General features: G+C 33.9%; 3 protein-coding genes across 3 annotated transcripts; 2 read left to right on the top strand and 1 right to left on the bottom strand.

The window, feature by feature from the left end:
• Positions 1-886: 886 nt before the first annotated feature.
• Positions 887-4,066, top strand: Cdc16 (cell division cycle protein 16). Its single transcript, XM_014231182.3, has 11 exons — positions 887-1,122; positions 1,184-1,522; positions 1,596-1,758; positions 1,827-1,942; positions 1,999-2,126; positions 2,188-2,445; positions 2,505-2,584; positions 2,694-2,899; positions 2,958-3,151; positions 3,217-3,385; positions 3,443-4,066. The coding sequence occupies exons 1-11, from the start codon at positions 1,015-1,017 to the stop codon at positions 3,839-3,841; spliced, it is 2,160 nt and encodes a 719-aa protein (XP_014086657.1). The 5' UTR covers positions 887-1,014; the 3' UTR covers positions 3,842-4,066.
• Positions 4,067-9,625: 5,559 nt separating this feature from the next.
• LOC106615126 (hatching enzyme 1.2) lies at positions 9,626-12,567 on the top strand. Its single transcript, XM_014231189.3, has 2 exons — positions 9,626-10,874; positions 12,082-12,567. Exons 1-2 carry the CDS (start codon positions 10,011-10,013, stop codon positions 12,394-12,396), a joined length of 1,179 nt encoding a protein of 392 aa, XP_014086664.2. The 5' UTR covers positions 9,626-10,010; the 3' UTR covers positions 12,397-12,567.
• Positions 12,568-13,200: 633 nt separating this feature from the next.
• LOC106615111 (coiled-coil domain-containing protein 63) lies at positions 13,201-14,874 on the bottom strand. The gene has a single exon (XM_014231171.2). The coding sequence runs from the start codon at positions 14,872-14,874 to the stop codon at positions 13,201-13,203; it is 1,674 nt and encodes a 557-aa protein (XP_014086646.1).
• Positions 14,875-16,439: the final 1,565 nt, after the last annotated feature.

Here is a 16,439-nt window from a genome sequence, read left to right as displayed (position 1 = left end):
GACGAGCTAAATATTTTTTTAAAGACATGTAGCAACTATGCTTCCTAATGGTTGAGTACCGACATTTGTAGAAAATGTATGGAATAAACTTTTGAAGCTAAAGCCTTTTGAACAGCTGACCAGTTTTATACGCATTCATTGCACTTTAATCATAAAAATTATTTGAAGGATACTGCTTTATATAAAAATATATATATTATATTTATTAAAAGAGTTTACATATATTATTTTAGGTAATTGTACACTTTCACGGTCACCTGGTTTTTTGGATGTCAAAAATCGAAAAAATGCATTGATTTTCATGATTGTTTATTTTAAACGTTCGTTTTTACGGCGGATTTATGATAAAAAATTCAAATATCATCTAAAGGTGACCGTGAAAGTGACAAATACCCTATTTTATTCTATACTATTTTTTAATTGCATTACTAATTTCTGTTATTTATTAAATTTGGCCCCAAATTGCTTTTTTCAAATCCATGCGGCTTATTTTAATACAAAATTTAGTATATAAACTAAAATAATACTCTATACTAAGCAAAATAAGGTAATTAGTATAAATATTACCAATTATGTTCCAAATATCTATAGTTAATTGAAATAAATTTTATGTAATTTATACAAATTTAAATTGTAATAATACCTGATATTAATATTTTATACATTAACAATGCTTTTATTTACATTTGGTTATTGTGTAACCTTTCTTCTTCTTCGTTATAATACATATTATATACAAAAAATAAATATTTTATACATAATAAATGCATATATATACAAAAGTAAAATATCACTTTTTAATTGTTTGCATTTTTTCTATATGGCAACAATCGGCCATTCTATTGCACATCGAATACTCTTCTTCTTCTCTGCCGGCAGCTACCCATCAGCTGTTTGCTGTCAAATGTTAATTGCTGAAAGCGCAAATTGTTATTTAAACGCAAAAGTGTTTGAATTTATTTTAGATTTGCAGTCTTTTCCTTTACTCAATAAATTAACAAATACTTCAACTTGATGACGGGGGATAGCGAAATGCGAAACGACAGCCCCGATGATCATGCAGACGATGGTGTTATTGATGTGGCACACTATCGCAAGTTAGTTAAAATGTTCATCGACATGGTAAGCCAATGCAAAAGTTAAAATATTAACAAAATTTAATAAATATTTTCTACTCTAATAGCGTCGTTATCAAACGGCCTTGTTTTGGGCTGAAAAAGTGTGTGTACTGAGTCAAAATGATCCCAAAGATATTTATTGTCAAGCGCATTGCATGTTCCTTTTAAAAGAATACCATCGTGCAGCTCATCTTATACGACGTTTCCAACTGGAAAAGTCACACATATCAAGTTATAATTTATTATTGGAAAGCTTGTATGAAGCAAAGGAACTTAATGAAGCAGTTAGCGTTATAAATAATATAGACATTGAGTTTTTAGCATCGTCATTGATAAGTCAACCATTAGACAGCGCGGCCGTGGACTGTCACTCCACATTAAATACGGAGGAGGCGAATAAAAACGTATGTAAGACTTAGAAGTGTACTTTATACTCTTTTTTTATTTGTAAATGCATTTGCTGCTTCTATATTTTAGGAAATTATGGCTTCAATTAGTTATATGAAAGGCAAAATCTACGAAGCTCTAGATAATCGCGGTTTGGCCATGGACTACTATGTGCAAGCGCTGCATAAGTCGGTATATTGCTTTGAGGCGCTTGAAGCGTTAGTACAGCATGAAATGCTTATGGCCTGGGAAGGTAATATTTCATGTGATTGTATTGCAAGTTTACTATTAACATTTATTCCAAACTGATGATTTGTTTAGAAAAGGAATTGATGCAACATTTGCCGCTTGCACAACACTCGAGTGAAACTGATGCAAAGTTTATCAAAAAATTGTATGAGTCAAAGTTAAAGAAATACTATGAATCTATCGATCCCGTAAGTAGTATTGAGAGTGATCTATTACATTTTGAACTTCATTGCTTCTTTAATAGGCCACAGGTGATCAGACAATTAAAGATTTAAGTGAGAAAATTAAGAAAACTTTATCATCTGAGGCACAACTGCATAAAAATATACTTACAAAATATATGACCCCGCAAATTATGTCTCCAGCAAATAAGTATTTGTTTAAAATTATGAGTAGAAGACTTATAAAATTAATTTGAATTTTTATATTAAAGAGTGCTTGTAGATCTCAAAAACAATCCATTCTCTATGCAAATCAGTCTCACTCGTGCATCGTCGCTCATGAATGAATCGAATAGGTCACACGCCGAAACACCCGGTCGTGATCATACAAAAAATGCTGATAATAAAACTATTCTACCACTAACTACTTGCTTAAGTCGCATACAAAAAAGCACCGATATGATGGCTGCTGAAGCCGAGAAACTATTCTATGATTGCGAATATAAGAAATGTTATAAAATCCTACAAGAGTAAGTGAAAAATGTGTTTAAAAATTGTGTCTTATGGTGTATGCTTAATGTTTCTCCAGACTATTGAAAGCGGATCCCTATCATAATGCTGGTTTAACGCTACAAATTGGTTGCTTGGTCGAGTTTGGTGATTACAATAGTAAGTGCTTTTTCGAAAAAATTATAAAATAATTTCTTTTGCAAATTTGTTGCAATTCGTAAAACTAACTACCAAATTCAATGATTCTTAATTTCACTATTTTACACAGAACTTTTCTACGTCGCGCATAAACTAGTTGATCGATATCCCGACAAAGCCATTTCGTGGTACGCAGTTGGTTGTTATTACGATTTGATTGGCAAGAGCGACCCGGCACGCAGATATCTTTCCAAAGCAACTGCACTTGATCGTTTATATGGACCTGCGTGGCTGGCTTATGGCCACTCCTTTGCCAAGGAGAATGAGCATGATCAGGTAAACATCTATTGATTTTATGTAATTGAAAATATTATTTATATATGAAACTCAACAGGCAATGGCTGCTTATTTCAAAGCTACTCAACTCATGCGCGGTTGTCATCTGCCTCTCCTCTACATAGGTGTTGAATGTGGACTGACGAAAAATCTCGAGCTGGCAGAGAAATTCTTCTATCAAGCCATGTCAATTGCTCCGCTAGATGTCTTCGTATTGCACGAGTTGGGCGTAATCAAATATGAATACGAATAGTAAGGCAATTTACATTAAATGCGTTAATTTTGAACATAAAGGCACAAATATTTCTAACTAACAGCTACAAGAGTGCCGAAGAAGTATTTCTACGCACAGCAGAAATCGTTAGAGCGCGTGCTAAGGAGAATAAGGAGGAGCTTTCGGCGCGTTGGGAACCGCTCTTCAATAATTTGGGCCACTGCTGCCGCAAGCGCAAGAAGTACAAGGAGGCTTTAACTTATCATCAATATGTAATTATATACTTTATATATTTAAAGTAAATCACTAATGCGTTACTCTTAATTCAGGCACTTTTACTCAAACCACAAAGCCCGCACACCTATACAGCAATGGGATTTGTTTATGCTCTAATGGGCAACCTCGAAGAGGCCATTATCTACTTTCATAAAAGTTTGGCAATTAATCGTGATTGCATTGTGACAACAACTATTCTAAAGACTTGCATTGAAGATGTAATGAATGATGAAGCGATTATTGAAGATATATGTGGTCGAGATTTTAGCGGTACTACTACATCATCGTCGTCATCTTCATCAAAGTCAGCATCAAAACGTTTACCAACAATTGAAGAGTCACCAGCGAAATTTAATTGCATGAAATTGAAATTTGATGAGGAGGATAGCACAACAAATCCGCCAGACAAGTCTGATAGCAATGTTGTAATGGACATAAGTATGGATTTGTAATCAATAAAAGTGTGTATATGTAGTGATTTAATTGATATTGTATATTTTTAATCAGATTTAAAAGTTATGCTTGAATGTAGACTATGTTAATAACTAGAGAACAAATAGTATATGATGTATCGCAATTTTTCAAAGAAATGATTCCTCCTATCCACCATTTTTCATAAAAATCTATGTAGGCTTTTAAGGACCGGGAATAATATATTTGATTTATGAAATCTTAAACGGAATTTTACTGAATTATTTTTTAGCTTTTTAAAATACTCTAAATATGAGTGCATACGAATATATGTATATGTAGAAATACACAATGAAATACAACTAGCCAATTATTTCAGCTGACTATGTTATCCAGAGCTAGTCTTATTCTTTATTTACTCACCGTTTCAGTGTTGAATTTATAATATGTCCTTTGCCACAAACCGGTAGCTATTAATACCACTTAGATACCTAAAGGCACCTTGTACACTCGAAAGCCCTAATTCAATACATTAAATCATATTCACATATTATTTATTTAAAATACTACACAACCATATATTCTGCTTACTTTTACCCATAGCACTACATTATTTTGGGTCTTGATTTTAATTTTCACTGACTCTACAGCAGGGTACGAATCGGAAACAACTGCAAGTATTTCGAAATAGCGACGGAAACTGGAATGTGCAGTTAGCAAACAGTGTTGCCAGTGTGCCGAAATAAAACAAGCACATATCATTGGTGTACGCTATTTAATATTCAAAAACAAGATCCGAAAATAATTACTGGATTAGAAAATATATGTATTGTTATATAATATAATTAATACATATGTAATAAAATAATAACAAATATACATTTTTTTTTTCAAAAACAATTTATTAAATTTTTTTTATACTATAGAATATATAAAACTGATAAATAAACATAATTTTTTTTTGATATTGGATTAAATTGAATTTTAACAGTGAGTTCAGTTAAACACATTTTTTTAAATTTATTATATAAAATCCTTTAATTTTTGTATACATTGCTTGTATCGAATTGTAATTTTTAAACTCATATAATATACACGTACTTATGCACTTATGTACGTATGTATGTATTTAAAATTTTTAGTTACAGTTAAAAAATGTTGTAATTATTCCTTATATAGTGTTCACTTCATATTAGCTATTTCCATTGGAAATGTAACTGTATTTTATTTCCAGTTTCCGCCGCCATTTAATCAGTCGTGCAAATGCTTCCGACGCGTTTGAGTAAAATGTGTGAAAATTTTGATTTTACCATTAAAATCAGTAGAGATAAAGTGATTTTTAGCAAATACAGTCAAACCTGAGTAAGAGAGAACTGGGTAAGCGAGAAAACTCTATAAGTGAGAATAATTCTCAGGTCCCGAACTTTGACCTCTCAAAACCCTCTATGACTGAGAAACAAAAACCTCCATATAAGACTTATTCTTTTTTTTCAAGAATCAGGAACTATGTTGTTTTCTTGTAATTTAAAAGAATAATATTTAACTGTATTAACTTATTTGTCATGTTCACTGCCGTTCATAAATATTATTTGCAACGAACAGTACAGCTCTTACAACAACCTATAATATATAAACGAAAAATCAATCACCTAGTTCGAATAGAGAAATTGAAACTATGCCAAAAAAGCAAGAAGCTTTAGAGGCTTTGGAGACGCTCCAGAAGTTTTTTGAATACTCAGCGGTTGGCGATAAGACTATTTTTGATAAAATATATGAACTCGAAAAGCATACACATAGTATGAAATGACACACAAAAAGTTGACTGATTTTTTCAAATAAAATTTGACAGTTACTTGCTTCTTTGTATTTATGTATTTTAATAATCACTTTGTAATCACTCTAATAAATTATTCTTTTACATGTTTACAACTAAATATTTTGAATGTCATTGAGAAACTTCTGTAAGTGAGACAAACCTCTTCTGTACCTCTATAAGCTAGAAACTCGCATTAGAGAGTTTTAAGGAGAGTATAAGTTGGAAAATTCTATAAGCGAAAAAAAACTCATGGCCCCTTGAACTCTCTCTTAACCAGGTTTGACTGTAGTTAATATGTATGTATATATGTATATAACCTTTGTATTATATTGGTTTATTGCACAAGACGTTCGTGTGATGAATATGAGTGTTTGGCGCTGGCACAAAAATAAGTTCGTGTTGGACTTTTTATGTGTAAAATTGTAATAATAATTGCAGTTCCATTGTATTTATTTTAATATACGCATAAAAGAAGTTGAGCCATCTCTAAAAATATATGAATTCTATTAAAAAAATATTGAATAAGAAAGCTCTATTTATCATATTGGTTTTGAAACTGTTTCTGCTGTTCATACTAAATATTTTGAAGCTCATGGAATGTTCAATTGATAGCATGTACCTTTTAAATTACATTGGAGTTTTGACCTTGTTAAAAGAAATTTAGCTGCAGAGTAAAAATATTTAAAGCAATTTTAATGAATGTTTTATGTAAAACTCATTTAAACCAAATACAGAAAAAAGAAGATTAACTACGAATAATATATGATAATAATGTATAGTAAAACAAGTAAGGAAGGGCTAAGATCGGGTGTAACCGAACATTTTATACTATTGCAACTTGCAAGAATCAAATACCTTCAGGTGATGCCAATCTGTATATTGAAAAATGTTGCGAAAGATTCGAAGAAATCGTAAATAAATTACAATCAAATACAGTATCTTCTTAACTTAGACTAAATTTTATTGCTATATTTTAGTTCGCGTCTGATAAAATTATATTAAAAACATCTTTAAATGAGACACATTTATATTACATCTCAACCGAAGAGGCTAAATTTTATATATATTAAGTTGATGGGGAAAATGTCAACTAGAGGATTCATTATTATATATTAGAATATGGGAATCGTTGGTAGTGTTGACCCAATTTTATCTATTTTTGCCAATACCACATACTATTAACATGCCACGTACAAATAAAATGCTTCTTGGGCTTCATTAAGGTATCATAACTAATCTATGTGGAGTAAAGTCAACCGGATGTTCGAAAATTCTGATATTAGTTATGTACAAAACATATATACTTGTAGGTGTTAGGTCAAGTTTTCACTCATTTTAGGCACATGTTATATGTTACAGAAATTTGGAAAGAATTCTTTTCTAATAATAGTATCTCTGTATGTCAAAAATAGGTTGAATTGGATCAATAATTCCTTTAGCCCCCATATACCTAATAGAAAAGTTTTCGAACTTCCGGTTGACTTTATAGCGCAACTATAGGTCAATATGTGAATTATCTTAATGACATTGAAAGAGCGTTTTTTTCTAATAACAATGTATCATTCTGCCCAAAATGGATAATATTGAGGAAAAACTTGCCACCACCACTGTATTATTAATATCTAGATTTACGAACATCCGGCTTACTTTACTCTATATATATGTATATTGGGGATGATTGGTCAATATATTAAATTTAGCCTCTTGAGTTTATGTCAAGTATAAGTCTATGACCCATATACTAGTGTACAGTGGTGGTTTCGCCCTAGATATAAGATCGATTTTGGGTATGTCTGTGTCAAATATCAGTTTAGTTTTGGAAAATAAGGATGCATCGAAATAAACAGAGATACAAAATATATGTTATATCTCAATTAAATGAGTTTTTCCCTTATAATTTTAATGTTGAGAATGTTTATTTAAGAATCAGCAATAAACTGCAGTACTGGGACGATCCCATCAACTTTGATAACTTTCTTCCATTACTTTTAGATCCAAGTGGAACCGCTCTCTTTGTTTCTGACTATAACTATTTTAATTATCCGACAATTTATCGAAATGATTGCGGATAAAGTCGAACTTGATACCAATATTTACTTCTAGAATATTAAAGTTTGTCAGGATATTTTCTTCATAATTTGATGCTTTGGAAAATTTCGACTATCAACACTACACTTTTCCCAGGTTCACTTTCCGAAACAGTCATAACTTTGATAAAATCAGTATCTTTGATGAACTTGAGGATCAACAAATAGGCCACTTTTCAACTTTTACATAACAAGTTTCGGAAGTTTCTACTTAATTCAAACAAAATCCTTCCATATCCAACTCTTTGACAAATTGCTTCATCATTCCAAAATTGATCACGTTTCAAATTACTAATTTCATTTTGAGAAAATAACTTTGGAGTAGATGTTTCACCCTACCTATCACTTACACTGATAGACTGCAATAATTTCTGGGAATTTGGAGACTTCAAAAAAATATTTTCATTGATTTTAACTGGACGTTTGCTTTTTATTAAACATTAAAACCTTTGCATAATTTGTTGAATGCGTTCATGGATAAATTCGTAATCTGGACACTTTAAACCATCGAAATTTGCTAAGATATCATATGTGATATTTCATCAACCGGTTGTTTCGTAGTAACAACTGTATATGTTAAAAGTAGCTTTGACTCATTTGCATTTTCAGAAAAAACCTAAAAGATCAAAAAACTCTAATTCAATCAGATAATAGTATTCTTAATTCGCCCCAAAAGATTATTATAGCAAAATGACTACAAATACTTAACGCTATGGAATGGTCTGGCCTCTATGGCGTTATCATCAAGATTACACTTCGTATGTTCAGATAATAGAACCTGTAAGTAGCAGTTACTACTGCCGTTTTCTTTTCATTGCGTCATAAGCAGAGTATTATTGATTTCAATTTTAATGACTCATCGGCTAATTTACATAGTAAAACAGTCGTTACGCGCTTTAACAAAAGCGCTCAGTTTGAGTCTTCTGCGTTGAATTTTTATATGTTTATATGTTACTCTTTTTATAAAATTCTACTATTTTTAAACTTTGGCTTACTGTCTCAATATAATATATATCATATATTGTATAAACATATTTAAATAACCTAAAATATGTTTTTAGAAAAATGTATAATGAAAATTTCTTGTTAATACCGCAGCTTGCTTCTCATTACGCAATTCCTGGCTTAGATCTGTTGTACTAGTTACTGCTCAATTTATCATATATTATATATAAAAACAAAAAAGATACAGTTTTAAGAACAATTTTATTTTTGTTTCACAGACTTTGTCATCGATTTTAGCGTGCATTCTAGAAATTAATTGGATTTTCCAAAAAAGCTCAAGTACACATATTTTTTGATCGTTGAAGTATTAACATAAGTATTATTTTTTCATGTTCTACACTTGCGATTAAATATTTGCTAATTTGAATTTAATAGACTACAGTTAGCTTATAAATATTTACATGCAATTAACTGTGGAAGACTCTTCAAACTTTAAACACACAGGCCAAGTACTCGTAGGTAAACTTACTCGCTTTATGATACATACTACATAACCACTGATCTATCATCACACTTTCCACTCTAAATCACAACTCATTGCCAAGTCAAAATATAGCTTTATAATTTTTGTTCTACTTATCGGGCATTTTCAACGCCAAAGTCAAAGTCGACATCTTTAAAACATAAAAAGCGCATTAACATTGTCAAAAGCAGTGGTAGTTATTTTGATAGTCATACAACCATTCCTATTTGAACTAGGAGTATAAATGAGTTCATAATCATTGCCAGCGAAGAATAGCCAAATTATTTGAATAACATTAACGCTAAGCGATGTTGAGCAAATAAGAATTCGTACAAGCGTTCGCCGGCTTTTTTCACGGCGAACAAGCGGCTGAACCAACAAAACCGCACCATGCGCGGCGATAAGGTCTTAGGCGAAACGCCGATAAGCTTTTGAGTTGTTAAAGTTGTTCAAAAAAGAAAGGTACTCGACATAACGACTACTGTTACGGTTAAATGTAACTTACCGCCCATTTTTTTATGCGAATTTATGATACATAAATTTATGGTCGATAAGAGGCGTCATACCGTAATGCTTAAGCCAAAGTGAGTGCAAGCCCGGAGCGGCAGCAATGAGTGGGAATAATTCTAGCAACCGCCGGCTCACACACTCGTTGCGTATATAAAGCAATGCTCTATAGTAGTTAGTGCACAGTTCGAAGACGGTGTTCTTAAGAGTGACATAAAGTGTAACCAAAGCTATCCAAATCGAAACCGAGCTCAAAAAATTTTACCCAAACTACAGTTAAATATTGTGTTCGTCACGTTTCATCCCTAAACTCCACGAGTTTCTTCGATACAATGGCAAAGCACCCTAAAGCTTTACTCTTCGCGCTCGCGCTTTTCTATCATCTAATGCTGCAGCTCCAAGCTTCGCCGTTGTATGGCACCGGCATCTACCATGATAATGACGATGATAACACAGAGGTATTGGAGATCGATTTGAATAACATTGACGACCTCATAAATGATGGCGGCAAGGAGCAGGAAGAGGCGATTGACTTGAGTTTTTATGGCAATGCACTTTATGGCATGCCAGATAATGAAGTGACAGCCCAGTTGGTGGCCAACTACACAGCCGAAGAGTCACCGGTTAATCCTGAGGAGTTAGGTTCCTACCTCGAGGGTGACATTCTAGTGCCTATTCGAAGAGTATTGACCAAAAATGGCATTACCACATTAAGTTCACGTTGGCCTAACGGTGTGGTGCCTTTCGAGATACGCGGTAACTTCAATGCACGTGATATGGCTACCATTGAGCATGCGATAGACGAGTATCATCGTCGCACCTGTATACGTTTTGTTCCACGTAGCCGTGAAAGTGATTACATTTCGATTGTGAGTGGCAATTCTGGTTGTTGGTCATCGGTTGGACGTGTGGGCGGCAAGCAAGAGGTCAATCTGCAATCGCCTGGTTGTCTCACCAAACCTGGCACCGCAATGCACGAACTTATGCATGCACTGGGTTTCCTACACGAACAGAATCGGCAGGAGCGTGACTCCTATGTGGATATAATGGTGGAGAATGTACAACCAACGGCGGTGTCGAATTTCGAGAAGGCTCAGCAAACCGTTGCTTTTGGTGTACCTTACGATTATGGTAGTGTGATGCATTATTCGGCGAATGCTTTCTCGCGTAACGGTCGTCCGACAATCGTAGCTGTGGTGAGTATGTGGTGAATAAGTACTATTTGACAGGTGTAAGATTTAGAGGCTAAAATAATGCAAATCATCGTTTAAAGAAAGAGTGTTTTTTTTATATTTGATTATGTCAGAGAAAAGAGTTGACATCAGTGATTCTGTTTTTTTAAAGTGCGAAGTTTCTATTATTGGTCAAATATTTTTAAATGAGTGAGGTTTCAATGGGATTGGTCCAACAAAAAAAGGTGTGTTTGATCAACAAAGTCTTAGCAACAATGCTATTCCTTTTGAACATCGTAGATACTAATACTTGATTAGATTGGTGCTAAGGAGAAATGAAAATATAGAATGACGGCTCAGGAAGAATACAGCAAGAATAATATTATTATTTGTATGGGTAAAGGGTCAGAAATCTTGGAATGGGATGTTAGCTTTTATAATGATTTTATACCTCGATATAGATGAACTCGTAGAGAAAAACCGGGCTCCAGGATGATTATAGCAATTGTCGCCTATCCCCCCTTCACCCTTCTCTCTTGCACTGAATGTATTATAGAAGGATTACTTCACTCTCAGTACAAACCCGCCAACGTCAGACAAAACGGACTTATCATAAACAACATTAGATTTGTAAGTCAGAAAAAATATTTTTTAACAAATCAATTATTATTAAAAATATTATTCTTTCGATCGCGGATCGCGCTTGGGGTTTACACATTTTTTCGACTTATACTTCAAAAACAAAATATGTACAAAGATAAATATCTACTTAACACCATTTTATTCACAGTGACTTACTGTGATATCACATCTCAAAACAGATCACACATACTGTATATACAATCAGAAAAGTAAATATAAACACCGAGAGACGTCAGAGCACTTTTGCCACTTGAGCAAAGTCATTTATTATTTATTATGCGATTAGTTAAAAATTCACAGCGTGTGAAGGTTCCCCATTTGGTTCAATAAACCGGGGTCTGGTGACTGTATTAAGTGCTCGCACGACTTGCCTACAAGTTTACAGAGAGGCATGTCCTCCTACAGCATTGCTGATAAAGTACTTCCTTCTCGTCGACATATGTAACTGCTTTTATTTTCTATCTGTTATGCAATATATTATATATAGATATATATATATACTTATTTATATATATATATATAAATGTGTGTTACTCTACACTTTAAACACTGACACATTTATTTACTGTACGTATTTTCCTTCCCCAAGCAACCGGGTGGCAGTCAACGTATGGGCCAACGGGAAGGATTCTCAAGCTACGATATTGAAAAGTTGAACAAAATGTACAATTGCGATGGACCCGCTACTGGTGTTGGATTTGGTGCTGGTGGTAATAGTATGGGCGCCATTGCGCCCGTTCCAGCGCCTGTTGCAGTCCCGGCGCCAGCGCAGCCTGCTCCTGGTCGTCCAGCAGGAAATGCAAATTTGATCGGCAGTTTTCTTGGTGGCCTTCTTAGCGGCTTGGGATTGGGCGAGGAGATTAACAATGCTGATGTGACAACGGAAACAACTAATGAGATTTAATAGCATATATTACAGCGAAACAAGCGATGACGCAAACACCCCAACGAAAACATATTCCAAAGAGCTCAATGATCATTACTCTACATTAGTTTAATAACTCGAATTTAGAACTCAGTATTATAATATAATTTATTTAATACAATAATAATAAAGCAAAAAATCATATTTAAACATATTATTTTTTATTTAATGAATTCGATATCTCAATTCGTCACTTTTTTCTAGGATAAAATTACCGAAAGATCAATAAACATTTCGCAGAATATAGCCCGTTTTTAATTTTGTTTCAAATAATACGACGGACATGATGAGTAGCTTACCATCTGAAAAAATTTAACACGGGGAAGGCTTATTTAAACTGCACGCGTAAACCTAATCGACAAATAAAAAGGCCCAACGATTTTTGGGGTTCGTGAGGACTGTTAGTTCCTTGTCCGATTGGTTGGTTGAAAAGGGAGACAGAGGCTGGCTAAATGCGGTCACACACAAGCGGTCATTACTTTTCCTCGAAAGTATTTTAATAACGAGAACTGTACTACGTATCGTTCTAGAGGTGTTAAATTTAATGGGCCAATCGAATCGGGACCCATTTTACACTATATTTTTTATAAAAAGGAAAATTAGAACACAAAAAATGTTAGTTACAAGAATTTATTAATTTTTAGTAATTTCTCATTTCATATACATTTTTAATTTTATAAATTTTTTCTTTGATTTTAATTTTTACCTTATATAATTTTTATTTTAAGATTTTGGTTTTTTGATTGCTGTTCTCTGCTTATAATAATATTTATGTTTTAAATGTTAAATTATTGTTAAGTCATTCTCCATGTTTCGTTTTGCGGTCAACATACGCGCTCGTGGAAAACGGCATGAGCTTATGCTATGTAACCGATATTGCATTTCGGGTTGTGTAATCTTATCATAAAGTTTGTGTTTAGCATTTTCTATCGACGTAATACCGACGCTCTCTGTTTCATCGATGTTCACCGCATCCACCTCGGCGCACTCGGGACATTGTTGTGTTAAGACAATGTCATTTAGGCTGGTGGCAAAATCACAGAATTTTTCTATATTCTTGATGAGATAGTCATTGGGACGCTTCTTGCTATTTTTACGCTCCAACTTATAGACAGTTACTAGCACACCGAAAATACGCTTCTCCACAAACTTCAGTTGATCGTGTAAATTTTGTATATTGATTTCACGATAATCACTGATTTCTTTTTCTAGCGTTTTCCAATTGGTTTTCGAGTGATCGCGCACCAGCTTCAAACCCAAAAATAGTTTGCTCAAACGTTCGTCATTCACCTCGGAAGACTTACGCAACTTCTCGTTGTTCTTACGTTTTTCATTCAATTGCGCCTCCAACTTTTCGATTTGATCCACCTGATTTTGCATGGAACTGCGATTTTCCAGCTTAAGCATGTCGATATCCGCAAAAAGTCGATTTACGGCGTTATTTAACAGCGTCATATGATAACTCGTCTCATTGGCGTAATTAAAATATGAGTAGTAGAGGCTTTCTTGCTCTTTAAACTTGGATATAACAGTTTTGATATCTTTCTGCCCAGTATATTGAAAGATTTTATGTAATACATTCTTGTTGACGATCAGTTTCTTTTTCAAACGTTCACGCACATTACTACGTCTACGATACTCTTTCGGTTGCAAGTCATCCACACATCGGTGGAAAATTTTGGACTTGTAAAACTCTGTATCATTGACTGACTCAGCTTTATTGCGACTGATGATACGCATTTCCATTCGCCGTTGTTCCAAATCTCTACGGTGCCGCTTCTTAAAAATATCAAATCTCTCATAGAGATCTATGCTCGAGTCGAACTGTTGCATAGCGTAACCAATCAAATCAGTCATGTATTTCTTATCACTATTGAGGTCGCGTATTAATTTGAAATAATGATCGTTGAAAGCTTTCCTCTCCAAAATGAGTTCGTGCAATTCTTCGCGTAACTTCATATTCAGCGCTGTCATTTTGCACTCCTGATGTATGCCCACCTCCAATTGGTTCTCCTTTATTGCCAAGTGCTTGCATGCCCTGTTTTTATTCTCTATTGCCCGTGTTGCGGGTATTGTGTGCCGATTTAAATCGTATATGTGGCGAGATAAGCTGCCCAACTCACGCTGTATATTTAAAATGCTTGTTTTGTGATTGTGTATATCCTCAGCTAACTTCTCTTCGCATGTGGTGTGACATTTAATGGTTCTCAAATAGGCCGCACTCTTTTTTTTGTATTGTGTGCCGATTGCCGTCCACACCTTCACCTTGATGTCAGCCTTTTCTTTGCGCAATTTGGCGGTGCCTTTCTTTAAATTCCCCTCCATGATTTGATTGCGTCGAAAGTGTTTCAGTCGCGCCGCTAATGCTCGCCTATAGTCGCTTTGTCGCTTCGAGACTTCCTGCAGCTTGAGCATGTGATCCTTCAAAAAAGACGATTTCACATCGAGCGTCGTCATTGTAATGGTTAAATTAAATTTATTATGGACCAAATATTAAATGAATTTGTGGAAAATATTAGTTAATAAATTCAATTAAAAAATAATAAAAAATTGTTTTTGGAAATTATCCCACCCAGCCCAAATTTTCTAAATAAAATTCTCAAATTTATTGACAATGCCAAACACACATAAATTTAAAAAGAAAAGTTGTGAGTAGACAAAAATCTTAGTCACAATGGACTGCGAAAGTAATGCACAGTAAATTTTTACTTTTGAACTTTTAAATCCCGAAGAATTTATAGTATATAGTACGGGATATACATTGTATATAATAATGAAGGAATAGTGTGTTTTTTAAGAAAGTACTCGCAAGTAAAGCTAGATGAACTTCATTCCGCTGGTTCTATAGATTCGCTTCGATATTGGTTCAAACTCTTCTACTTGTATATAACCTGGGTTCCGCAGGACAGCCTACATGTTTTGCAGTTGTTTTTGAATGAATTTAGAGTATATTTTGACAATCTAAACTGAATTAATAGCTATGGCAACCTAAAATATCCCCTTAGAGTTTACGTCCTCATCAAAGTTGGGATTATCTATTAAAGTTTTAGGAAGCATAAATCTCTAATCGTTATTCAAACTCATTTTTGACTCTTAAAAGCCTTCAAGAGTTCTATCATAACTAGATTTTATCTGAAAGATCTGTAGTGCGTCGACTAAGAGTTTAAAGATTCTGAGTAAGTGTATTGAAAACCAGAGAAAGGGAAGTTTAATTATTTCCCTTAGCAAGAACGGCTTGTCTGATATTTTCTTGGTGATTCTGACTTCCACCAAAACACTTATGTATAATGTTTACAATCTTTAGAATACATTCACTAAGTTAAGTATTGTGATGAATTTAAGTTTTGCTGTCGGTCTGAATTTTGCACCTCAATTGGTTTTCGAATATCTCGCTTTGAAAAAGTTCCCCGTGACATTCTAAAAAAAAACTAATTCCACCTAAGTGAGTTTTCTGCGTAAAAAGAATGTTAAGTGGCCGCTTTTAGAAGCAGAGCTTAATTTGTAATCCACATCAGAGATCTCCTTTTAACATAACCACTTTGAACCAAACTATTTAGATCTTAAAGATGTTCGACTGAATAATTTAAAAAACAGGAAAAAACGTTAACTCCGGTTGCACCGAAGCTATAATACCCTTCACATATACAAAGGCCCCTTACAAGAACTTGATTAAGAACGTTCAATTTGTATGGCAGCTATATGATATGGTGATCTGCTCTATACAATTTCTGCGGCGAATACATTGTTGCCTTAAGCGATAACTCGTGCCTAATTTCGTGAAGATACCGATCGTTCAGTTAACATGGCAGCTATATGCTATAGTCATCCAATCTATACAATTTCTTCGGCGATTAGATTATTGCCTTAAAGAATAATCCATGCCAAATTTCGTGAAGATACCTCGTCAAATAAAAGAGTTTTCCAAACAAGCACTTCATTCTGATTGTTCAGTTTGTATGGTAGCTATATGCTATAGTAGTCCGATATCGGCCGTTCCGATTTCCGTGAGCAGCTTCTTTGTG

The sequence above is a fragment of the Bactrocera oleae genome, chromosome 2, assembly GCF_042242935.1.
Source record: "Bactrocera oleae isolate idBacOlea1 chromosome 2, idBacOlea1, whole genome shotgun sequence".
Taxonomy (NCBI): domain Eukaryota; kingdom Metazoa; phylum Arthropoda; class Insecta; order Diptera; family Tephritidae; genus Bactrocera; species Bactrocera oleae.
This window is presented reverse-complemented; position numbering and strand designations above follow the sequence as displayed.